This window comes from Hypoxylon fragiforme, assembly GCF_022984875.1.
Source record: "Hypoxylon fragiforme strain CBS 206.31 chromosome Unknown GGS25scaffold_5, whole genome shotgun sequence".
In the NCBI taxonomy this organism is placed as follows: Eukaryota; Fungi; Ascomycota; class Sordariomycetes; order Xylariales; family Hypoxylaceae; genus Hypoxylon; species Hypoxylon fragiforme.
In genome coordinates this window covers 1,837,809-1,862,305 of record NW_026054760.1, presented here as the reverse complement: position 1 = coordinate 1,862,305, position 24,497 = coordinate 1,837,809, and the positions used below count along the sequence as shown (strand labels likewise).

General features: G+C 48.6%; 6 protein-coding genes across 6 annotated transcripts; 3 read left to right on the top strand and 3 right to left on the bottom strand.

Moving 5' to 3' along the window:
* Positions 1-160: 160 nt before the first annotated feature.
* GGS25DRAFT_490774 (timeless-domain-containing protein) lies at positions 161-4,339 on the bottom strand. The gene is made up of 3 exons (XM_049261026.1): positions 4,111-4,339; positions 1,645-4,033; positions 161-1,595 (listed from the first exon to the last, which is right to left on the bottom strand). Exons 1-3 carry the CDS (start codon positions 4,189-4,191, stop codon positions 532-534), a joined length of 3,534 nt encoding a protein of 1,177 aa, XP_049116697.1. The 5' UTR covers positions 4,192-4,339; the 3' UTR covers positions 161-531.
* Positions 4,340-4,556: 217 nt separating this feature from the next.
* On the top strand, positions 4,557-5,665 carry GGS25DRAFT_521724 (3-hydroxyacyl-CoA dehydrogenase; the record flags this gene model as incomplete). The annotated part of the gene is made up of 3 exons (XM_049264102.1): positions 4,557-4,682; positions 4,762-4,861; positions 4,935-5,665. The coding sequence occupies 3 exons, from the start codon at positions 4,557-4,559 to the stop codon at positions 5,663-5,665; spliced, it is 957 nt and encodes a 318-aa protein (XP_049116696.1).
* A 1,507-nt stretch (positions 5,666-7,172) lies between these two features.
* On the bottom strand, positions 7,173-8,650 carry GGS25DRAFT_531620 (ferritin-like domain-containing protein; the record flags this gene model as incomplete). The annotated part of the gene is made up of 2 exons (XM_049265510.1): positions 8,029-8,650; positions 7,173-7,968 (listed from the first exon to the last, which is right to left on the bottom strand). Exons 1-2 carry the CDS (start codon positions 8,199-8,201, stop codon positions 7,173-7,175), a joined length of 969 nt encoding a protein of 322 aa, XP_049116695.1. The 5' UTR covers positions 8,202-8,650.
* A 2,101-nt stretch (positions 8,651-10,751) lies between these two features.
* GGS25DRAFT_490768 (RNB-domain-containing protein) lies at positions 10,752-15,961 on the bottom strand. The gene is made up of 4 exons (XM_049261025.1): positions 15,327-15,961; positions 12,660-15,214; positions 11,250-12,604; positions 10,752-11,194 (listed from the first exon to the last, which is right to left on the bottom strand). The coding sequence occupies exons 1-4, from the start codon at positions 15,454-15,456 to the stop codon at positions 11,155-11,157; spliced, it is 4,080 nt and encodes a 1,359-aa protein (XP_049116694.1). The 5' UTR covers positions 15,457-15,961; the 3' UTR covers positions 10,752-11,154.
* Positions 15,962-18,189: 2,228 nt separating this feature from the next.
* GGS25DRAFT_281853 (GLE1-domain-containing protein) lies at positions 18,190-20,505 on the top strand. Its single transcript, XM_049257472.1, has 2 exons — positions 18,190-19,449; positions 19,498-20,505. The coding sequence occupies exons 1-2, from the start codon at positions 18,598-18,600 to the stop codon at positions 20,272-20,274; spliced, it is 1,629 nt and encodes a 542-aa protein (XP_049116693.1). The 5' UTR covers positions 18,190-18,597; the 3' UTR covers positions 20,275-20,505.
* Positions 20,506-20,935: 430 nt separating this feature from the next.
* GGS25DRAFT_514321 (methyltransferase domain-containing protein) lies at positions 20,936-24,007 on the top strand (the record flags this gene model as incomplete). The annotated part of the gene is made up of 3 exons (XM_049262978.1): positions 20,936-20,958; positions 21,196-21,426; positions 22,222-24,007. 3 exons carry the CDS (start codon positions 20,936-20,938, stop codon positions 24,005-24,007), a joined length of 2,040 nt encoding a protein of 679 aa, XP_049116692.1.
* Between the last annotated feature and the right edge of the window lie 490 nt (positions 24,008-24,497).

Below are 24,497 nucleotides of genomic sequence, written 5' to 3'. Positions count from 1 at the left end.
AAAAGGCAACTGTTCTGGTTGGAAAGTAGGTACCTAGTATTCTGAAACTAATTATCGGGCATGCTTATTAAGTATTTACCCTACCAACTAGGTACGTACGTAGTAGAGCAAGAAAAGAGTGCAAGAACATCCATAGGTAGGTACCCATATCTTGAAACAGTGTTTTCTCACTCCTTGTGATGGTCTTAATGTACACACCATGATGCATAACAGAGCCTCCCCATAAACCTCGCTCCATAATCGAAAAAAGTACCTTATGTGCCTAGATACCTAGGTAGGCTTGGTATTTTATATATAGCACTCCAGGGCTACGTAAATGCCTAATACATATACATACCTATGTACTGTAAACATAAAAATTCATCCCGCCAGTCCTATGCAACACCCAAGACCTTCATTTCCCCATACCCTGAAGATGGCAGGTAGGTATGATAAACGCCGAGACCATGCAACCATCCCAAATCAGCCCAGTACCCAGCACCCCTAGGCAGAAACCTATCTGTCTACCTAGATATATACCCAGGGTATTCATTACTCCTCATCACTGCTATCAACCAAAAACCCCGCTCTACGCCGCCTGGTAGATGGCTTAGAAGCGGGCAGATCTTCGTCTTCATCGTCGTCGTTATCAGCATCCGCATCAGCATCAGCATCAGCATCTTTCATCTCCTCATCGCCATCGCCATCAGCCGGAGCCGACAGTTCTTTAGATAACCGTCTTCGCTTAGCGCCCGGTGCCGAGCCCGTGCGGGGACTAGACGACGGGGGCATGTCATCGGAGTCAGACGCGCTATCCTCTTCCGCAAACCCAATGTTCTTCTTCTTCTTCTTCGCATTCGGCCGACTGGTATCATCATCGTCAGACTCCTGCGGCAAGATGAGATCATCATCATTGTCACTATCACTATCATCCGCCAGCAACACCTGGGCTTTGCGCTTCTCGACCAGTTTAGGCGCGGCCGATATCGTAATTCCCGTCGCTTTATCAGCCGCAACCGCGCTCTGCTGTTGGCGGAGCTTCTCCTCGTTGGCGTAAAACTCCGCCCACCGTTCCCCGTCATCCGATTCATCATCGCTCGCATGCACGAAGAGGTCGCTCTTGAATCTCTTTGCCTTGGCCTTCTCCCGCTCCTTGCGGGCCCTCGCCTTATCCTCGAGTTGCTCCTCGGTGGGCTCCTCGGCATCGCTACCACGGCGTCGTCGCCGGCGCGTCTTCTTTGGCTTGTCCAGGAAGTCGTCTGCTACCTTTCGCGCTGTGGGGCCACCCGCGGGGAACAGAATCTCATCATCATCGTTATCGACCCCATCGTCATCGTCAAAGACAGCCTTCTTGCGTGGCGCGGCCTTCCTTCTTAATTGATCCTCTGCTAACTTGCCGTCCTCAAAGGTGGGCGGATTAAACTCCGCCTGGTTAATTAAGTCGAGGGATTCCTTGAGTTGGTCAGCGGTCAAAGGCGGTGGGATGATCCAGGCAGATTCGGGTGTCTCGTCAACGGATGGAACGAGGCGTTCAAACCCGACCAGCTTCATAAGAAGTCGAAGGTGAGAGTTTTTGAACATGGCAGTGCGACGGGCATCGTTGTCGGGTCGAACAGCTAATTATCATTAGTTGCAGCTCATGGCCAATGCGATATAAAGACTTACAAATATGCGGTGGTTCCTTGACAGGTTTCTCCGTGTTTGGTTGTTCGGCCTCATTCTCTTCGCTCACGCCAGCTTCCACTGAGGGTATGGCTTTTTCCATTGCCTCCCACGTCCTCCTCTCCGTCTCTGCCTGGGATAGCTGGCCCTTGACCCATTTGACGTGATCAGCTAGGTTCTTGTCTAGCAAAGCACTAACCACGATCGCGATTTGTTTATCATGTTCTTCAATATGGCGAAACTCCAATTCGGCCGCTGGTTTGAGTTGGGATGCTGATAGGGTCTGTTTCTCGTAGCCGTACTCCAGATAATGCGCTGTTGCGTTAATTTTTGAGAAGAGCATCTCTATTATCAACTGAGGTCGTTCCTCCACCTTGCGGATGCACTTCTTGAGGATCTGTTTTACCAGCTCCTCCCATTCCTTGTACATTGTTGAACTCTTGTCCAGCGGCTCTTGGCCTTTTATCATACTATAAAGGAGTTGGATGATGTCAACCCGGAAGAGCATCACACTCATATTCTGTTTGAAGGCTATCCGGTAAAAGTAACGATGCGCTCGCTTCAGCTGAGATTCGTCCAAATCCTTGTAGTATTTCGTGAATTGGACGAATGTATCAACTACACCTTGGGGAGTGAATCGAGCTACGAATCGGTTGAAGTCGAACTTTCGTTCGCTGGATGTTCGCTCCGCGCTCGCCTGGTCATTCTCAGAGTCATCTTCCTCTTCCACCACAGGGTTCTCTTCATCCTCCCCGGAAGCCTTGGCAGCCTTCTTCTTCTTTCGCACTCTTCGTCGTGACCGCACTTGCATATCCACATTCTGTTTTGAGAATGCTTCCAGAACGCGGAGATAAGTATGCGTAAGCTCGGTGCACGCATCGAGATATTCGAACCCCTGATCTTTGTAGGTCTTCGCAATATTCGCGATCCTGTCATGCGTCTCCTCTTCGTAGAATATACGGCTGAGAATATTCTCTGCAATCTCTTCGTCCTCTTCATTTCCAGATTCTGACATCTCCTGAACAGTCAGTAAAATCTGTGTGAAGCAACGCATCGCAGCACATAGCTCTTGCCAACGCTTGCTCTCCATGGAGTCGCCAATTGCCCTATTCAAGGTGATGAACGTCTGTTGATTGAGAACACCAGCTACAAGGTTGAAGGAACTAACTTCCTCTGTGCTAGTTGACTTGCGATTTTTTGCCGCCATCTTCCTTGCTCTTTCGGCTTCTAGAAACCATGCAACTAGATAGAAGAATTGGCGTGAATGGTACTCGAAGACATACTCCTTCTGTTCGTCGAGCTTCTTCCTCACGTGTTGGAAAAGGGGATTGAAGCCAGAATCTAAAAATTCTTCCACGAAATCCTTTAGTTGTTGGCGTGCCCTTGTATTTAATGACACCGGCGGTCCCAGATCCTTTGGCTCCATCTCGTCTTTCCTAGGCCTTCGCGGCGGCCGATATACTTTACTATTGTCCATCTTGTGTTGTCTGGTTGCCGCATCAAGCAAAGCATCCTGTCCCGTAACTGTTGAAACCTTCCCGTCGCCTCGATCCACCCAGATCATGGTGCCCCACCGATTATGTCTGGACGGAGCTTTGCGATTGTAAGATCGATGCATTGCCGCTTCTTTGCTCATCATGGTCGCAAGTTCATTCGATTTGGTCTTGCTAAGCTGTTTTTCATCCATGAATAGCTTATTGACATCAACACGCTTGACCAAGTGGAAAATGATCTCCATTATAATAACGCCCTCCTGATTAAAGTCTTCTCCCATGTTCGAGGCTACTGTTAGGATGGTGAGAAGGATATCTTGGTAAGAATAGGCGTCTATTAGGGCCGAGCGCGAGATCTGAGATTCATCGTCTTCGTACTTGATGCCAGGGGGTGGTGAGATCATGGCTATATTTCGTAGAAATAGTAAGACGAGCTTGATAATTCCATCGTCGCGTGTAGATCGGTCGCTGCGGGACAGAGCCATGGAAGGCAATGCAACTCGGACGGCGGTGTGGAGTATCTGGGCGGCATCGAAGTTGATAATCGCACGCTTATAACCAAGCTGGGCGAGCTGTAGCACGGGAAGATGTCGATGATGATTGACGGTCATCTGGTCGAGTTCGCGTTCCAATGGCCAAGTTAGGGGCACCATAATCTCGAAGCAAGACAAGGCAGCTCTCGCCTTGAATTTATTGTCGGTGGCATTTTCGGGCCAAGAGGCGAGGATGTGTAATAGATCGCCTTCGACTATATTCGCTTCGGCCAAGCATCGCGCAACGTCCATGCGGTTCGTCTTCTCGTCGTAGAATCGAATCCATTTTTTAATATCCCTAAGAACTTCAGAGGCAGAGTCTCCAAGCACATATCTTCCTTCATCGTCAGCACTAAAGCCACCGAGCTATAACAATTGATGTTAGTAACCAAGCTACTAAACGGGATATCTAAACCGAAAGAAAAAAAAAAAGTAAAGCTTACAGCGGAGACGAGACTGTTGATGTGCGCCCGAACCTCGGGATGCACTACATCAGTAGAAGAAGAACCCTCTACAAACTCCATGGTGGCGATGAGGAATGTCTTCCTATGCCAGAGTTTTATGAGTGTTTTGGTTTGGTTTGGTGGTGGTCATGGAAGTGAAAGCCAATCTGATAGAGTTGTACAGGGTATGTAGTACTAGTAGTAGTATGTACTACTAAATAAATAAATTGAAAACGCGATAAACGCGATAAGAAGACGCGTTTCAATTTACATGAGCTCCAAACTGGGGACTTTTGGTTGACCCACAAATATCCGTATCCCGAGGCTATCCGGTAACCCTCAGTGTATTATTCCCTGTACTCCTTAGAAACTTGACGTAAGTCATAAACTTCTATTTCTTCGATTATTCTTAACATTCTAAAACCTCAGCAAATAATATAAACCCAATGGCAAGCTCAATTGGTAGAATAAGAGCTATACAGCTCAGCCGTCAAATTAGACACTTCAGCTCCAGCTCACCTCGATGTGCAGCTCAAGTGAAAAGCCTAGGTGTTTTAGGCGCGGGCCAAATGGTGAGCGGTCTTCTTCACATGTCATTCCTGACTTCATTCACGACTCAAAACACTGACACAACAACACCCAACTCCTCAGGGACTAGGCATTGCTTTGGTCGCCGCTCAGAAAGCTGCAGTTCCCGTCACACTTATAGACTCATCACAAGCTTCTCTTGATAAAGGGATAGCCTTTGTAGGTTAGTGTCCAGCGTACTCCGAGTGCCATCGCTCTTCTCAATAGGAACCGGAAACGCTTATTGGAAAATGTAGACAAGCTATTGTCTAAGGATGTTTCCAAATCGCGCATTACCCAGGAACAAGCCGACCAGGCGAGATCCCGCCTTACGTTAAGCACGGCTATTGACGAACTATCGGGGGTTGACTTTGTCATTGAGGCCGTGCCGGAGATTCCTCAGCTCAAATTTGACATATTCGCTAAGCTGGCGGAGATCTGCCCGAAGCATGCCATCCTTGCCACCAACACATCCTCTATATCCATCACTAAGATTGCCGCGGCCACCACCAAGGACCCCAACGATACCTCAGCGAGTTCGCGGGTAGTCTCGACTCACTTTATGAACCCGGTGCCCATACAAAAGGGCGTTGAGATCATTAGCGGACTGCAGACAAGCCCCGAGACATTGGATACCGCCGTCGCTTTTTGCAAGGCTATGGGAAAGATCCCCTCCGTGTCTGCGGACTCTCCTGGATTCTTGGCGAACCGGATTCTTATGCCGTACATCAACGAAGCGGTAATATGCTTGGAAACCGGTGTCGGTGATCGGGACTCTATCGATGCCATCATGAAGAATGGCACCAACGTGCCGATGGGACCGCTTCAACTTGCTGACTTCATTGGTCTGGATACTTGTCTAGCTATCATGAAGGTCCTTCACCAAGAGACAGGGGACTCCAAATATCGGCCAAGTGTGCTGCTCGCTAAAATGGTGGATGCGGGCTGGTTGGGAAAGAAGAGTGGCAAAGGGTTCTATGACTATTAAACAAGCAGAATGCATTGTAAGGCATCTTATATGTAGATGCATGTCCAATTATCCCCCATATATCTTTATTTAATCCAAGTCATCTAGGCAGTCTAGAGATGAGTGGCCCTACATGGACAGGCACGTGTGGTACGGGGTAAAATGATACAATTCAAAACCCCTATGCTGGCAAATCGGGACCAATGCTGATGATAAACAGTAAACAGTTTGCAAATGTAGACTGAGTGTCATATGCCATATTTCGGAAGAGAAGTCCATGCCAGCCAGCTTATTTCAGATCGTGAAGAAACGGGCAATGAAAGGTATCACTGACGAAATACATGAAACCAAAGAGAATCAAGCCGGGAAAGTTCATAGTCTGAGCAATGGACAAAACAAGCCCAGTGCATTCGCCGCATCGTTTCCTAAACACAATCTTGATACAATGTGAATTCATCAAGATCCAGACTCAGCTACACATAACTACAAAGTCCAACGGCAAGGGTACTCGGGCACTTACTTACAAGCTGGCACTTATGCACCCCAACCACATGTATCAGCAAGCCATTTCAAAGTATGTTAGACAAGGGATAATCTCAGTCACTCTACTCTACTCTACTCAACTGAACTCAACTCAACTCAACTCACATGCGCACACAAACCCCAGCAACACGCATTAAATCAAATAGGATATCATACCAATGACATAATTCGCACCTCACTTAACCGAGCCTCGAACCTGTTGTTTTTTCTTAAAATAAGAATTAAAAAAATGAATTCGACCTTCTAGTCTACGCTATTGGGTATCGCCTCCACTGAACCAACTAACTCCTCTTCCTCCTCCACCAAAACAAAAATAGGGAAACAGGGTGGTATTCTTATCTGCCCCAAAAAGGCACACAAGAGAAAAAAAAAAAAAGAAGAAAAAAAGTACCACCCCGCCCATTAAGTACCATAGTAAGAAAAAGAATAATAAGTGTGTAGTAGGTATATGTGTAGTAGCGGTTTAAACCTACAAAACAGGACAAAGGGGGGTGGGGTGGGTGGGTTGGGGGCGCGCGAGCTGCATAGGAGGAGGGTAGGAGCCAACGAGACGTTTCTGTTTTTCTTTTTCTTCTTTTCTTGAGGACGCAAAACGAGTTGATGATATATTGTCTAAGCTGGCGGTACGGCACTGTTGCGAGCTACCGAGGCCCCCCCTTTTTGCTCATCTGTCCCGGGCTCGTTTTTTTTTCTTTTCCTTTCTTTTCTCCCTCCCTCCCTCACTCACTCCATTATACGCAGCAGCGCGCCCCCCACCCCCCTCTCTCCCCCTTTCCTGCTCTTCCCTCCTGCTCTTCCCTTTCCCAGTAATAATAATAATAATAATATTAAATCCCTTGCACCAAAAAACGCTGTCGTTACGTTGATGCCCTCTCGTTGCAAATAAAAAACAACAAAAAGAGCGCATCATCCTCGTTTGCTTCGTTTCATACCGTGTGAAGATATCCAGGTATTTAAGTTAGGCATACATTGTATTGTCTTTTATTTAGCTGAGGTTCATGACCATGGGGCCCGCGACCGTGATGTCGTCGGTCAGGACGCCATCGGTGGGCGCGGCGCTGGTCAGGGTGACGTAGACGGTTCCGGCCAAGTTGGGGGCGAGCGCGCAGCCCTGGGCGGGGTCGAAGGGGGAGAAGGCGGTGCCGCCGGGGGCGGCGGAGTTGGTGAAGCCGCAGAAGGCGGCGCCGGACGCGGCCTCGCTCTCGAAGCTGAGCATCGTGCCCTGCGCGAGCGCCATGACGCCGGCTGCCGGAGCCGGCGAGGTCAGCTTCAGCGTCGGGAACGCCGTCAGGATCAGGTTCGAGCCGGCGGGGCACGACGTGATGAAGGGCGCGGCGAGCGAGAACACGGCCTTGGGGCCCAGGGGCGTGTCGAAGGGGGACGGGGACGCGGCGACGCCGGAGGCCACCCGGATGAACGACTGGTGTCGAGCTTCGATCGTGAGGATGGAGCCAGCCGCGCTGAGGATCTTGGCGTCTGAGACGAGGGGGGCGGCGCCGAGGTAGGCTGAGACGCCGACGCTCTCGAGAACGGAGGCGGTGGCGACCATGCCCGCGGCGTCGGTGAAGCCGAAGTTGTACTGGCAAGGCTGGACAGGTTGGACACCGGCCTGTGCGATGGAGCTTTGTAGGAAGCCGACGTGGGCGTTCTCACTGGCGCCAATACCCTTGAGGTCGGCGAGTTGGACCTCGTTCAAGCCGAGGGCCAAGAATTGGTCGTCTCCGAACTGGGCAAAGCCTTGCTGGTAGAAGGAAGCCTCAAGCCATTCTAAAGTTAGGGCGCTATGATATCATGTTAGTGACACATCTAGACGTGATATATATATGAAAGGCTATGCATACAATTGAAGGATATCGACATCTGCTAGGCCGAGGGCAGCAGCGGCTGCGTTTTGACGCTTGGCCAGGCTGTAGATGTGGTTTTGTCTTGACGTCAACTTGGGCTGAGCTGGTAGAGCACAAGCCACGGCGGCGAATCCTGCCACAGCACCCGCAATCTTCATAATGGAAGGCATATTGTCTGATTAATGTTGTTGTTTAGGTATTTTGATCTCCGTGTTCGTTTCGAGTTAGAAAGGCGACAAACGTGGGGTGTTTGAATTTTCGTCGAAAAAAAAGAGCGTTTCGTCAAAAATAGTAAAAATGAAAGCAAGACCAGTCTGGCTGTTCTAAAATAAATTTCCCACCTGGGTATTACAAGAATTACAATATATTTGAAAAAGGAGTGATGACGATGATCCCACAGGGAAGCAGACCGGCGCTTTGAATTCGGAGTTGGACACGAAATGTACGGGATGAGAAGGAAAAGGAAGAAAAGAAGCTGAACGGATGGGGAAACAGCACTTCATTAAAACCACTTTGGCATGTCGGTAGATTGGGAATGTGATAGACAATGCGGGTCACGGAAAGAGGGTAGGCCGGCGAAGGGTAGGGCGATCCCAAGCATCGGCCCCTTGAGGCTCCTTGACAATAGGAACGGCGTTTTGATTTGCTACTGTGTAAGTGCTAGATAATGTCCATCTCCTGCGAGCATCCGACTCCGAGAGGCAAGGGGGGGTAAGGTAGGTGCCCCCATACAATACTCAGTACCCTAGGAGCAATCTAGATTTTACATTGGGTATTTTACATGACTACCTAGGGTAGGTAAGTAATACTATGTAGTAGTATAGTACTACTACCTGCTACTACCTGCTACCACCTTCCCGTAGGGTTGGAAACAAGGCTCCGTGAAGGCAGGAGGTGGAAGTAGCCTCGAAGAGGAGGAAGAAACGAAACAAAAATATAGCAAGTAAGCTTCCAACGGGCCAATGACAGCCGGGGCTATCAATTAAAGCTGGTTGCTTAATTTGAGATGAAATTCCTTGCTAGGTCCGGGCATGAGATCTTTGTCTTTTCGGGTAACGAGGGTTGCAGCCAAGAACTGTGGAAGGACGGCCGAGGGCGGCGCACGGGGGTCCTGGAGCCCAGCCTGCCTCAGATGCTGTTTCAAAGAGCGGACGGCCAGCAAGCCGAGCTCTGAAACTGGAGACTTTGTACTTATATATCCATTGATTCGTCCATTCATACTACCTAGGTACTGGAAATGTTGCCAAGCAATTCCTCCTTTACATCCTTTACATAACAGTAACGATGATGCAAGGTGTCTAGGGTACACTTAAGCTTCAGACGCACTGGCGTAATTGTTGTGAGACGGCTTGGTAAAAGTCGGGATCTGCTCCTAGATCCTATTGAATTTGGTAACGAGACCCCGTATCCATATTTATGTAGATTAGGTATGTTACCGTATGTATGTAATCAATCTCTATGATCTCTTTGATCTCTTCAATCTCTTCAATCTCTACATAATTAACTGAGGGTAGGTTAATAGTTAATAGTCACGATCTGTAACTATTCCGGTAGGTCAGAAGGTAAGCAATCTCACGCTGCTGCTAAATAGTTAAATAGTTGATACAAGCACATACCAACGATAGTTATTTATCAAGATGAAAATAGGAAGAACTTACAGTAACAATATCATATTACTGTATTATCAACCTATGCTGCACCAAGTTGTCAACATTGAATCTTTCTTTGAATCCCAATAACTACTACCTAGGCAGTTTATGAATCGGGATTAGAAAGATAAACCTGCATCTCGAGTCTCGACTCTGTAATTTCCAAGTTCCACATCTCCTTTTTAGTCGATAGCCTACACTACCAAGGTAGGCAGACCGCCTACTATTGGTGGAGACGGGGTTAAAATGACAGGAACAGTAAATGTCGTATCCTGAGTTTCTCGTCGCCGCTAATCCTCAAATTACCAGGCACCCTTACAAGATGGTACAGTGCAGCACTGCAGCAGGTGTAAAATACCTCAGATAGTGTGCTATGTACTATGTAGGCTTGAAGGTGGAGGAGAGAAGAAGATTCAGAGGGGAAAAGAGGAAAAAAAGAATTCAGGGGGTAGTTAACTATAACAGTTACAAAGTACATCCATGGATATGTAGATCTTCAAGTTCGCACGGGCTATTATGTACACATCCACCAGATTCCACACTTCTAAATACCTCCGTACAACAGTTGAACTAATGAGATTAGATCTCAATCTTGTAAATCAACATTGACTTGGAAAATCCGGGCCCTAAATGTTCCCGAGGCTAGTGATGCCTTATGCCTTATGTGCTAGGTTAGGGAGCTTACATAGCACACTTACATACACGCCACGTGAGAGACACACTTCGGATCGAGACAAGTCCATCTCACGGCATTTCATCCTTGTCCGGAAAGTAGACATAAAACAGTTACAGCAGTGACAGATTGCACATCCGTGAATTCCATCTTACCGGGTTTGTCTGAGCTTTTTGCAAATGCCAAGTATTACTCATCCATGGATCAATACATCAATAATATAATTACATATGTATACTTAATCCATATCGATGGATATCTTCACCTGTAATGCCCCCCGTAATCCGCCACCCCTATACCTCAGTATAAATAGGGAGGCGTCTAGGACCTACCTACCTAATGGGTAGGTAACCCCCCTTCAAGTTCTCAGGAGAATTTCATTTTCAGTCCTGTGGAATCCTTCTTCACGAATTACTAAATGCTTATATCTTAGTCGAGTTGCTCTACTTTGCTCTGTTCTGTTCTGTTCTGTTCTGTTCTACTCTGTTTGGCCTTGAAGTGTTAATCATGTCATCGCGATTGCAAAGACGTAGATAAATGCTTTCTTGTTGGCACAACCTCGTATATCTCTGTTGACTGGCAGTTAACTAAGTTTCCTCTGCCTATCTCCAAAATAATCCACTTTTATCAACACAGTTAAGAGATGCACTTCGTTGGGTTGCCGGCCAAGGAAACGGCCTGTCAATCTACCCTACTTTTCCGCTGTTTGCTATTTCGCTCTACTCAATTCAAACAACATGCCAAATGCTTCAGTGCTCTATCATGCTCATTACTCCTTCATGTCTCCGGGCAAAAAGCCCCTTACAGAGCATACGGGTTGAGCGAACGGATGGTCAAGCAACTGTACGCTTATTAGTTTCTTTCTCCTCTTGTGGACGCATGTCAGTTTCACTTACGGTGGGCTCTTGCTAAGATCCGTCTTGAGGATCACGGGTACTCTGGTCATTTCCGTTACATCTTGAATGTAATCACCGCCTTCTTCTCTCAGGGCGAATAATTTGAAGTACTTCTCCTTGTTCGTGAGTCGGGTTTCCACAGCTTCCGCCATGGGTACCTTCGAGTCTGACCTGGTCCGGTGAAGGACACCTGGGTTAGACGTGGATCGGGCTGGAGAACCCGGAACACTTTGAGTCGGGCGTTCTGCCAATGACGCGCCAGCCATAGCCTCGGTGATATCCGAAGCATTGTCGTCGTCGTCGTCAAACAAAGCGTTTACCTCGTCTGCCGATATGGTTCCCGTCTCCGTTTGCTTTCGTGTAGCCTCCTCTCGCTCCTTCTTGGCCCTCTCAGCCTCTTCGGCCTGCCTAGCGGCTGCCATCGCATTCGACATGCGCTGTGAAGCAGCTGCCTTGGGTCTTTCATCTTCCGGTACGTATGCTGAGCTCGGGACACCCTTCTCCCAGTAAAGCTCCAAGACCCTCTTCTCCTTTCGGAACTCGGCCTTCTTGAGCGGTAGCTGATCGCAGTGTACTCGCTTTTCAAAGCCCCACTCCGGGATCAAGACGTCAAAGGCAGATTCATAAACACAGATTACAATGCCTTCGCTAATGAGATCGCCATTCACCTCCTGGCGTTTCTTGTCCATGATTCTGCAAGACTCGATGTGAATGCTTTGTTCTTGAGCGTTCTGTGCGGATTCTTTCTTGGTGTTACAAGATTCAATCGTCTTCACCAGATTCTCAATATCATCATTGTAGTCAACCTTGCCTTCGGAAAGAACAGCTTCCAGCTGACGATGGACAATGATGTCGGCATAGCGTCTTGTGGGGGCTGTGAAATGAGTGTAAAGGGGAAGATTCAAAGCATAGTGGGGCCAGAGTTGTCTGTTAGTCTTGCCAGTAATGTAGTACTTGGCGTGGTGCATACTCTTTAGCAGGAGAGTCTCCATACCCTTACGAATTTCGGAGTCGTCAATCTTGAACAGGCTGTTTTGAAGCGTGCCGCTGCTAGTGGTATCCATGTCATATCCAAGCGCCCGCATGCGTTCGACGAAGGTCTGTAAGCGTCGAGCATTTGGTGCTGACTGACGACGGAGCAGAGCCTTCTCAGGCAGGCCTTGGGCAAGTTTTTGCGCGACAGACGCATTGACTTTGTGAAGAAGCTCTTCAACAAGTTCAGTGCCAGGCGTAGCATCAAAGATGTTATGTTGGATAGGAATATTCTCATCATCAAGCTGGTGAAGTAGCCGAAGAGGGGCCATAGGCTCGCCCTCGGAACCTAAGCGTGACTCGCGGAATTTCTGCGCGACAGCCTTGAGTCATGACGTTAGTAGATCTCCTAGCAATGCAGACTTGGGAATTCCTTACATTCAGTATCTGGACATCCTTAACTTGAACGGTGTCGTGCTTGTATCCAGCTTGGTTTGCAAGAGCATCGTCGAGTTCCTTCAGAGCCAACGTCGCGCTGCTCTTGATGATACTCTTGCCAATCCAAGTGTCACCCTCAGCCACTACACCGGTCATAGGGTTAACCCGGAAAACAACACTGACAGTGAGTCTATCTTCACCGGGGCTAAGTGTGCAAAGCTCTGCAGCAATCCTTGGGGGGAGCAGTGCGCAGGTGCGGTTGACAAGATGGACGGCAGTGCCGCGCTTCTTAGCTTCTCGGTCGACGAGTGAGTTTGGCTTGACAAAATGAGTAACATCAGGTACATGAACACCGATCTCAATCTTTCCGTCAGACTCGGTCTTGACGTGAACGGCACTGCCAAGCTCTCCGGTCCCGGCCAGGTTCAATGTAAACGTCTTCTCGCCGCGGAAGTCTCGGCGTGAGCTAACAACAGCTTCGTCTTCTTTAGCGATAGACCAATCCTGAAGGCCAACGCTCCGGAGCACAGCTTCAGAGAACTCATCAGATGAGAAGTTGTTGTCGCGCAAAAGAGCGTCAGTTTCGACCTTCAAATCGCCCATCTTACCCAGTTGTTCAACAAGGGTTCCGAAGGGATGCAGCGATGTGATGGGCCAACGCTTGATGCATGCAACAAATATGCGATCGGCATAGTCCTGATGCTTCTCAACAAAGTCTCGGGGCGCTTGCTCAGTAGGAATTGCAATAAGAGGAACACGCTTATCAGTAGGCTTAAACCAAACGATCTTGGGCTTGTCTTGTTGGCGACTATCATGAGACCGACCGCCGTCTCGGGCGGCTCGTTCGGCCTCCTGCTTTTCCTTCGTCGCTTGAGAGCTAGGGCGCAACAGACCAAGCGTGCCAGAAAACATTTGGCCGGCAACACGTTCGATGACAGCAACAATGTGTCCTGCATATAGAGGTTTGGATTCATCATTGATTTCCTCCTCTTCAACGAGGAGAAGACTCTGTCCTTCCACCTCGACGTCATCATTCTTCTTCTGTGTAGGCCTCTGTCGAAGACTGCCACGTCGACGGATTCCGCCTTCGCCGTTGGCAGCTTCTTCTCCGTTGCCAGAAGTAGACTGAGCATTGCCGTTAGTAGATCCAGAACGAGTATCAGTAATATCCTTCCTCTTTTTCTTTTCTTCTTTCTCGCGCTTCTGAGACCATACTTCGTCAACGTCAAGAAGCTCAACAGCAACTAGGTCGCCCTCTAGGGCTCGGTTGCGGTCCTTGCTACCGCAAATAAAGATGTCCGCATCAAGTAGGCCATCCGAAGTAGACACGTACGCATCGCTGCGATTCTTCTTGTTCACTCGGAGAATACCCGAAACAAGCTGTCCATCACCCAGCAGTGCGGGCAAGGTGGCCTGGGGAAGATATGGGGTAAAGAGAGTCTTCCTCTGTTGCTGCTGCGACTGCTGGCCGCCGAGTTGTGGTGCATGCTGGCTCCCTTGAAGACCAACGAGATGCTGACCATTCATCTGAGCAGCTTGGAGGGCTTGAAGCTGGTTGAGCTGCATAGGGTTAAGCTGCTGACCAGGATACATTTGCATCATTGGCATCTGCCCAGGAAGTTGCATAAGCTGGGGTTGGCCAGGGTATTGGAATGCCCCGATATTCGAGATGGACTGCTGGCTCACTGAGCCACGGTTACGATGGCCTGGCTGGAACCCTGGCTGGCCCTGACCAGTTTGCTCCTGACCCTGGTTCTGGCCCTGCTGCTGGTTACGCCAGTTGCCCTCAAAGTTGCGCGAGGAAGTGCGAGCATGGCCGCCGCCGCCACCGCTGCCACCGCTTACGACACTGCTACGGCGACCACCAAAGTCAGTAGACTCATTATTGTTGCCGTGCATGGAGCCGCCGCCACGAGCGCCGCCACGAGAATTGGAGGCCATGCTCTGACTTCGTCCATGTCCGCCACGTCCGCCGCGGTTGGATGAACCCTGTGCTATAGGGGTATCCGCAGCGGCAGGCTTGGGTTCGTCGGCATTAGAGCTTTCCGGAGCTCCCGCGGCGGGGAACTGAAAACCCGAGGTTGTTCGTTTTTGCTGAGCAATTTCAGCAGCTTTTTTGGCGTCTGCCAGGGCTAAAGAATGTCTTCGCTGGTGACCGGCGCCTCCACCTCGCCCTCCTCGAGATGCATTTTCGCGGTTCTGCTGACCAGAAGAGTTATCAAATTGCCCAAAGTTGGACCCGGAGGCTCCAGCCGAAGGAGCCGGTGGAGGTCCCAAACCCATGTTGGGGAGAGCCGATTGGTTACGACGGTGTGACATGGGTTGACTTGGTCCCATAGGAACGTTCTGCTGCTGTGGAAGCTGGTTGGGGAACTGAAAAGCCGTCTGTGGTGACATATTTGCCATGCCTGGCTGCAAGGGATTGAAAGAACCGCCAGGACCTAGCTGGCCGGGCTGCATCATTCCCATATTCATGTACTGCTGTTGTGTGGCCTGTATCTGTTGCTGCTGCTGCTGCAACAACTCGATCTGCTGTTGAATAGCAAGTTGCTCCACTAAAGAAAGATGAAGCACTACGGTTAGCTTCAAAGGACCTCATAATCGAATGACAGCTAACATCAGGCAGGCAGGCATAGATAAGGAAATAAAGGAAATATATTCACTTACTTCCAGGGTTTGCGAACATGCTCATCAGCGGGGTTAGCTCAGAAGGGCTCCTACGATGGGCGATATGAAGTCGACGGCCGGTAGGTCCGGGCACGCCTCCCGCCTGGGGAGCAGGCTGTTGGTGCTCCATATTGGGCTACCTCTACCTAAGCTGTAAGATTGTACGTTGGGATGCGACCAAAAGTAGGAATCGATCCTGAACTTAATTAGGAAGAACCGAATTGAAAGTTGAGGCGACAGCCAGTGTAGTGGGGGTGGGCACTCGAGTTGCTTGTTAATTTTGACCAAAAAATTGGTGGTGGTGTGTGTGTGCGTGCGTGGTGGTGGTGCTGGTGGTAGTTGCGTTCTTCTTTTTTTGGATGATTGCGTGGACTTTTGCGACTAACAAAAGGAGGGTAAATGAGAGGATTGAAAGAGGCTGCAAAGCTGTTGTGTAAATATCTGAATCCCAAGAGAAGGAATGTGAATAAAGTGCTGAGAGAGGGTGTGATATGATTGTGATGAGAAAAGATAGGGAGAGAGACGAGACGAAACGGGAGGGAGGGATGTGGTGATGGAAGATGGAAGTTGGCAAGCTTTGAAGATTTTGGGAAGATCAACTCCAATGGCCACCTGGATTACGCTGGATACGGGGAAGAGGACTGTGAGGTCAAGACTAGCCAGACTAGAACGAAGACGGGCGAAATGGGGCAAAGGTCTTGGCAGGACAGGCCTTAGACAAACTATGGAATGTTGTGATTGGCCAACTTCTTTGAAATGTGGTGATGCTACGAGGTACAGTACAAAGATAGTACGCCTGCCCCTGGTCGTGTGTCTAGAGTTCTTGCAGGCAAGTTGCAGGCAAGTTGCAGCCCAGTGCTAGGTAGCCCAGGCTGCTGCCAGGTAGTAGCCCTAGTAGCTCCAGGTAGTCTACCTACCCACCTAGTCTCAACGCCCGAGCTCAGACTAGGGCAACCAAAAGGTGTCCTTGTTCCTTGTCCTTGCGCTTAAACGGCCTACTTTTTAGCGATTGTTTTGTTCGAAGACAGGATTTGTATAATAGCAACTGACGAGTCTTGGAACATTGAAGTAATGAGGACGTAAAGTCTATAATTATACATATCCTACCTGAGGTTATTACAGCTAGCGATGTATTGTACGGATTGGTATCATACATATTGATACCTAGTAATATTGAATACTTACATATGTACTACAGTCAATATGTACATATGTGCATCACGCAAAGTAAGCTAAGGTATATGTACTGTACCTAGACTTTTAAACTTTGAGATGCTTGTGTGGCTCCACGGTTTCTCTGGAATTGACAGCTGCGTCAATGGATACATCTACAAAAAGAAAGAGCCAGACGTCGAACACTACTAGCTACATCATGTACATCAGGTATGTATGTACAGCATCTCAAGGCAAAGCATGTACTGCTATATACATATCACGTAATGTGTACTATCATTGATGTTGCGAGTGGGATTGATCTATTGAAGCCTCTAGATGCATGTGTCTAAGAACCTCTGGGATCAATACTAGGTATGATATCTGTGTACTTATGTACAAGGCAGTTATTACGAATGTTGATACATAACATACCTACATATACCTACATGTAGTACATAATAGTACACACATCCATTGATTGACAGCAACAACATTACGGCCAAGCTTGCTCAAACCCAGTTGCATATAACAAAAGAAGTGGCAGCAACACTCAAGTCCTACTAATCTAACCTAGCGTAATAGATACCCTACATGTAGGTAGGTATCATTGATAGATGATTAGTACAAATCCATCGCTACCGTCATCCCCGTACTACATGATGCTTACATAGTACACATAAAAGTCTACATACCAGTAGTAATATTCATGTGAGCTGGCCCTTGGAGTAAAACGAATGGTACTTGAAACACATATGCACCTATAGTAAGCTAGAACATTGAAGCAAGTGACCAGGGCTCTTGGAGGACTTTACACTAGGGAAGCTTCGCAGGTTGAACTTAGTCAGGCATGCGTTTAAGCTGCATATGATTTTGCTGCTTTATAGATATTCTATATTATCATATTCATTCTACTTCAGCAGGAAAATGTGATGTCAGTGTCATCAATCTGTGGTTAGTTGGTTAGTTGGTTAGGACCGTTAGGTAGATATTGTATCCATTTCAATGATGGTACCGTAATAGTATGCCTACTAATATTAGGTACATGAACCAGAAACAGGGAGGCCCCAACCTCAAAGGACCCAAAGCTATTATTAGGTGCATATGGGTCAACTTACAAGTCAGGCAAGCTCTAAAAGAGCAATGGTCATTATGGACTACACCAGTCTACTACCAGTCTACTCATATCGATATAAAACATTGAATACGATGGATAACTATATCAACCTAGTACCTGTCTAGGTAGGTAGGTATTAACTAAGTGGACATCAAACAGGTACGTGCATTCACACATATCAAAAATATGGGTGGGTTGAAGCTAATGTTGATGACGGAGTGATTAATGTAGGTGGGCACCTAGGTACCTAGGTTAGTATTTAAAATCCGCTAAAAGCTTCAATTGTAGGTAGCTTTATCTAGTTGAAGCTGTTGATGAACGCCGAAGTATATATATACAATTTGGCGCGAATAATAAACAATTGCTTTTTTAGGTGATTTGATATCCATACATGTACCTACAGCTTTAGATGCTCTTTTATTCAGTTTTTTATTGTTTTGTTTTGTTTTGTTTACTTCTTTAATTAGTGTTTTCCTCCTTCTTTCCTCTTCGCAACTGATAGAACTCGGCGCAACTCTCCAAGACTCCAACTAACTACGTAGTGCGACTAGTTAGTGCTATTTCACCGCCCCTCCATTCTTACCGCGTTGCCTTCTTGAAAGAATTATGCCGGCAGAATAACGGCAATTCGGTCAATCTTTTTTTCCAAAAGCATCATCCTAGACCATCGCCAATCCCATTGATTTGGAACCTTTCAATTTGAATTTCATTTTACCCATTAACATATTTCCGCTCACAATCCCTACCCTTGACTCACGCGTGTCCTACATATACACCAAAGGAGTTAAATAGACTCGGGACTCTTCATACTCTCCCAAACCGTACGACGCGCACACGATTATTGGCGGAAGTCATCTTGCCATTATTCATTCACCCCAGCCTTAATAATTGTCGATACATAACAACAGCTTCGTCCACAGCTACCTACTGACTGTGTCTTACTCACGAAGCGAAGCCAGATTTCTGCGATCCGCAATGCAGTAGCAAGACTTGCAGAACGCAATGGCTGATTCTTCCCCTGCCGCCGGCAGATCACCTCGATGGCCTAGTCCTGGCCAGCCTCTTGTGCCTAGCGTCCTCCCGACAGTTCGTAATACAGAACTCAGTCACCAAGATGCTTTAGAGGCAGCACGAGCCGAACATGACCGTGTCCGCGAGACTGCCATTAGGGTCTTTTATGAGCACAAGTCACAAGAGGAGCATAAGAGGCTCAAGGACGAGGAGCTTAGGATCCAGCTAGAGCAACGACGAGAGGAGGAACGAATTCGTCTTGAAAAACAGCTTAGAGTCGAAGAAGAACGTCTTCGGGTTCTAAAGCTGACAAAGGTCCCTAAGTTGCAACCGGAACCACCGACCCCGTCGGCTCCAATTGCCCAGCAGCCGAATGGCTCTATTCCTACCCATGATCCTACACAATCCACTCAGCCATCGACGGTGAAGTCAGGCACGGCATCAAATATGGCAGCTTCTTTGTTCGGTAGTCAGCAACCTACCGCGTCGAACGGCACGATTGGCCATCCCGGTGCTATAAATGGCGTGAAGATCGAGTCACTCTTATCACAGCCACCCGGCCCATCACCAGCTGCACCTCAGGCGAAACCTCCCCGTCCCCTTTCTCCCTTTGCACAGCCATTCAAACCAGCCGTTACTCAAGTCAACGGGATAGCAGCTCCAATTCCTACTGGCCCTGATCGTTACATCGAAATACACAAGAATCTAAAGAAATTGCGAGCATCCCTCACACAACAATCCAAACTATCTCCAGCTTTGAAGCAGCGGATGGGAGACATGCGCCGAGAGTTAAGAAAGAATATGGGCCAGCTTGTGGGAGAGAAAGGTGGTAATAGACAACAGGTATGTTTCTTTCACAAATGCTTTAGATCCTATCTTAACATGCAATAGCTCGCCGCTATACAAGCGTTATTCGACCAATCCCTCGACGGCACCGTCCCCAGCCAGCTAGTCGACCCTTCGGAATTCATCACCGACAAAAGAGAACCAGTAGAGGGTGCCCGATATAACGAACCCCAACTTCCATCACTCTATATCTACCTTTTGAACCACTTTGCAAAAGCTGTGATTAACCAGTTCATTAATGAATGTGGAGCCCAACCCAAAACTGCCGATCCTATCGGGGTCGTCGTAGCGATGGTATTTTCTAAAGAGGTCTACCTATGGCGTGGCAAGAGCCTAATTGACATCTTAATGGCCAAGTTCCGAGTGGCCTGCCCCGTTCTCTTCGGCTATCGCGGTAGTGAAAAGACAGAACAAGGCCGCCTCCGCCTTGGATGGAAGAAGGGTCCTGGGGGATGGGTCCTGGAGCAGCAACATGTTGATCGAATGAAAGGTCTAGCGGCAGGATATGCCGCAATATCGTTAAGAAACTTCTCCGCCTCGAAGAATACAAACCCATGGCCCCCCTCGAAGTACTGGACTGCCATGGCAAAAATAGTCAACACGCCGCCAGCCGAGATTTCTAACACCCAATGCGTAGTTCTCCGATCTATGATCGAAACTAACGAAGAGCGCTTCATCCAGTTCTACGGAAGCGCAGCCATTGCTGCACTGCGAAAGGCCCTCAAGGAACTACCCAGTAAGGCGGTGGAACAAACTCCGGGTGTAAAGGGCTTGAAAGTCCTGGGAGTGATCTTGGAGAGGGATATCGGATTGGAATTATAAACGGGCCTGCCTGTACGATACTCGGATATAGATATGATCTTGGCGGGGATTGGTATAAGGGGATAACGACCCTGTTCTGTTTTACGTGTGGCGTTGGTGGGAACTGGCACATAAAGTAAACTAGCATAAAGCAGGCGTCTAATGCGGCTAAGATAGGTTGCTACTACTCATAGCACCTTGGAATATACCCAGTGGGGACGGTATGAGGACGAGGAGTAATATTCTTGAGGATATTTTTTCTTAATTCTATTACTGACGTTGCGTCCCTACGTAACTTGGTTCTATACAAGAAAGAAAGCAAGAAGAAAATGAGAAAACCACCAGTGATACTCGTCATGTGCCTTTGCATTCACGCCAAAAGCCACTCCCCGAAAAGGGGGGCATCTATGTTAATGAAAATCGCAATTGAAAACGCCCTTCCCTTCCTTCCATCCATCCATCCCTCCCCCGTAATATCCTTACTTATAACACGAGTAGCAGCACCAGTAGTATGATCAAGACCATGATGAGCACGGCGATGCAGCAGCTGCTGTAGCGGTCCTCGTTCTTGCGCATGACGTGGTTGAGCTTCTGCATGCCGGTCTGCAGGCGGCCGCCGACGCGGTCGGCCAGGGTGTCGACCGTCTCCAGCATCTCCACCTGCTCCTCGAGCTCCCGCCCCATGTCGTCCGCCTGCCGCCGCAGGTTCCCCACCGTCACGAACACCCCGTCCAGCTGCTGCTCCTGCTCGTGCATCATCTGCAACTGTTGCTGCTGCTCGAACTCCGTGTAGTTGTCGTCGTCGCCGCCCTCGCTCTCGAGCGCGAACGCGCTGGGAGGGGGGAGGTCGCCGGAGGCGGCGGCCCGGGCGCGCGCGGCTGCGGAGGAGGAGCGGTTTTTGGGGGCGCCGGACGTTGTGGTTGCGGTTCCGGTCTTGCTCAGCTCGTCACGCATATCCTCGACCTCGCCGCCGACCTCCTGCACGAGACGCTTGCGCCGCGTGACTTCGTGGGCGGAGAGGCCGTACCGCGCTGGGTCGGACTCGGCGGCTTGCACGGACTCGACGAGGTCGGCGAGGTCCTCGGCTAAGGTCGCGAGGGCATGCTCGAGGTCGGAGCGCGCGGAGGCGAGCTCGGGGGAGGTTTGCGAGGTGGAGAGGCTGCGGATGCGCAGGTACGAGGCGAAGAGGGGTCTCACGGTTTGCATTTGCGCAAGAACATCTCTGTTGGGTGGGTTGGATTGGTTAGTTATTAATCATCAATGCTTGCTTGTGTGTAGGTAGTCTTGGGAAGGGAGGGGAAGGGAAGGGAAGGGAAAGAAGCTTGCGCACTCACTGTTGGACTTGGAGGAAAGGGTCCTCCTCGTTCGTTGAGGACATCATCCTGCTGGTGGCTTCAAGATGCGCCAATGCATCTACCGGCTACATCTGTGCTCTACAGTGGGTATTTCTCAGCGAACATCCAGTTGTGGAATTGGTGTATATGTGCGTATATGGTGGATGATGGATGGCATTCAAGATGTACAACTTGGTATGGAATAAATATTGATTAAAGGGATTTGCAGAAGACGCGGCTTAGACGAATGACGTGGTGGTATGAAGTACAGCAGTATGTACTACTAGTAGTTACTTCGTACTTTCTTTTATGGGGGATCGGCAAGCACAGGCATTTGTGAACGTGGACCGTAGCAGCTGCCAAACAACTGTCCTATGTTTCACACAGCGCAGATTTTAGTTTTTCGGTCGTAATTTTTAGTAGCACGCATTAACATACCCTAGGACCTAACTAAATACATATATGTACCTAACCTGCTATATTAACATTTGGATACCAATCATTATCACTGGGCAATATCAAATTATTGATGCCCCAATTCATTTTGGATTGCTTCGTTTAATTTTTTTTGTAACTTCAATCTCATCTCAACCATCCATTAACATCACGACAGACTCAGGTGTGCAAATATGAGGCCGGACAAACCCCTGCCGTACCCAGACTGTTGGAACAGCACTGAGGAATATGTTGAACAGCTTCTTAAGTTCACCACTACATCGGACACCTTCCAGATACTATGCGGAGGAGTGCATATTCTGGATTTCTTTACCAACGATCCTGGCCTATTTCATACTACAATACCACAGGACTGGCAACCGTTCCTCTTAGAATGTGATCCAATGAAGCTTCTGGATCTCCTTATGAGGGATGATCTTGATAATTCTCCAGATCTTCAAGCCCCAGAGAGCTTGGCCCAGTATATCAGGAGTATAAGGAAGTTCTCGTTGGCAAGGAAGTTCTCTCCTAAAAAGGAGAAGCTTCCTAAGCTGACACGTATGGTCTCAGTTGGGATGAAGCCGAAAAAGATCCACGAGGTGAGCAACTTTGCGAGTTACGTGGACACGCTCGCCAAGGACATCGCTGCCAATTACCATCAAGAAATCACACATTTTGTCGATTTCGGGAGCGGGCAGAACTATTTAGGGAGAGCGTTAGCAAGTTCTCCTTACAATAAGCAAATTGTTGCCGTCGAGGGTAGAGAACACAATATCATCGGCGCTAAAGAACTCGACATGCATGCGGGCCTTTCCGAGAAGCAAAAGGTTATACGTAACAAAAAACTCTGGTTGCAACAACTTGATAGCATGACCCCTCCAGACCAATTGGATGAGAGGGCATTAAGAAGAGCAGCAAATCCTATAAAACCTATAAAACCCTCGGGCGAGTATGTCCCTGATTTCAGACCTCGAACGGAATTTGCACCCATCTACACTCCTGAGGAAGGCAAGGGATTTATACGTTATGTCGAAGGAAGGCTCGAATCGGGAGATTTGACGGACGTGATCAACCAACTTGAAGACGACCCTCTTGCTGAAGAGAAAGGACGGGGTGACCCAAGTCTGATGGCCATTTCCATTCATTCTTGCGGAAATTTATCGCATCATGGTATCCGGTCTTTAATTCTCAACCCACGTGTCCAAGCTATTGCCATCGTCGGCTGTTGCTACAACCTCATGACAGAAAAGCTAGGCCCCCCCACGTACAAACACCCGTACATGAGACCCAGTCTCCAAGCCCTGAATGGGCGTGTGGTTAGAGAGTCTGAGAGACGCGACCCACAGGGATTTCCGATGAGCGATCGGCTATGTAGCCACAATGATGTTGGGGTTCGACTCAATATAACAGCACGCATGATGGCATGTCAGGCCCCGCAAAACTGGACAGAAGCCGAAAGTGATTCCTTCTTCACCCGACACTTCTACCGTGCCGTTCTACAAAAGATATTCTTTGACCGAGGCGTTATTTCCAAGATTCATCACAAAAGTGATGTGGAAAATGATGCCAACTCATCCCAGAGTCCATTTAACTTCAGCACAAATCCTGTGATCATCGGCTCTCTCCGAAAATCGTGCTATAAATCGTTCGGGTCGTACGTGAGAGGAGCGATCACCAAGCTCACTACCAATTCGGAATATCATGAGTACTGCGACATAATCAGGGAGAAAATGATCGATATCACCGATGAAGAGATCGCGAGATACGAAGAGTCATATGGCCCGCGTAAGCGAGAACTCAGTGCCATTTGGTCCCTTATGGCTTTTAGCGCTATTGTGACCGAGTCCTTGATAGTGACCGATAGATGGCTATTTCTCCAGCAGCATTCCGAACTAGTACAAGATTCCTGGGTGGAGGCAGTATTCGACTATCGAGAAAGTCCCCGAAATATGGTTGTGGTTGGCGTTAAACGGGTGACTCCTTGAGCCGAACGGGCACTGACGTCTGTCTTCACCGAGCTGCAGCAGTATAGAATCAGCAATCAAATCAAAAATCGACTGATGTCAGAATCCGGGGTTTTGCAGATCCCGCGTCAATTGGGCCAGTTGCCTGTCCTCACCCCCGCCAGGTTTGCCATCCAGGCGGTTTAGAAGGTCACCTTGGGCGTTAGCCGGGCAAACCGGGACGATAATTGGGCATACAAAGGTCGATGGCATGCATGAACCTGCATCAATGATCAATGGGCCGCGGCAAAGTTGCCTAACCATAGGTATATGTAGGTTGCATCGATCGATCAAGCCAGTGGAAGTTTGTCCTGATACAAACCGATTTGAACAAATGCATCATGCCGAAAAAAGCATACTCGAACTTTCACCGTTGCTTCATTAAAGAATTTTAAGGGACCTGATTCATGTCAAACTCTCAATATGAACACTGAACATGGGCTTACTGTTTAAAAACCCCCCAGCTCTCGAT

Excerpts from the sequence above, each read along its gene's own strand:
- GGS25DRAFT_490774 (XM_049261026.1), bottom strand. The coding sequence starts at position 4,191 with ATGGAGTTTGTAGAGGGTTCTTCTTCTACTGATGTAGTGCATCCCGAG. Across the intron at positions 4,034-4,110 it reads TCAACAGTCTCGTCTCCGCT|CTCGGTGGCTTTAGTGCTGA; the intron begins GTAAGCTTTACT and ends CAATTGTTATAG. Across the intron at positions 1,596-1,644 it reads CAAGGAACCACCGCATATTT|CTGTTCGACCCGACAACGAT; the intron begins GTAAGTCTTTAT and ends AATGATAATTAG.
- GGS25DRAFT_281853 (XM_049257472.1), top strand. The coding sequence starts at position 18,598 with ATGGCTGATTCTTCCCCTGCCGCCGGCAGATCACCTCGATGGCCTAGT. Across the intron at positions 19,450-19,497 it reads AAGGTGGTAATAGACAACAG|CTCGCCGCTATACAAGCGTT; the intron begins GTATGTTTCTTT and ends AACATGCAATAG.
- GGS25DRAFT_490768 (XM_049261025.1), bottom strand. The coding sequence starts at position 15,456 with ATGGAGCACCAACAGCCTGCTCCCCAGGCGGGAGGCGTGCCCGGACCT. Across the intron at positions 15,215-15,326 it reads CATGTTCGCAAACCCTGGAA|TGGAGCAACTTGCTATTCAA; the intron begins GTAAGTGAATAT and ends ATCTTTCTTTAG. Across the intron at positions 11,195-11,249 it reads GATCTTAGCAAGAGCCCACC|TTGCTTGACCATCCGTTCGC; the intron begins GTAAGTGAAACT and ends ATAAGCGTACAG.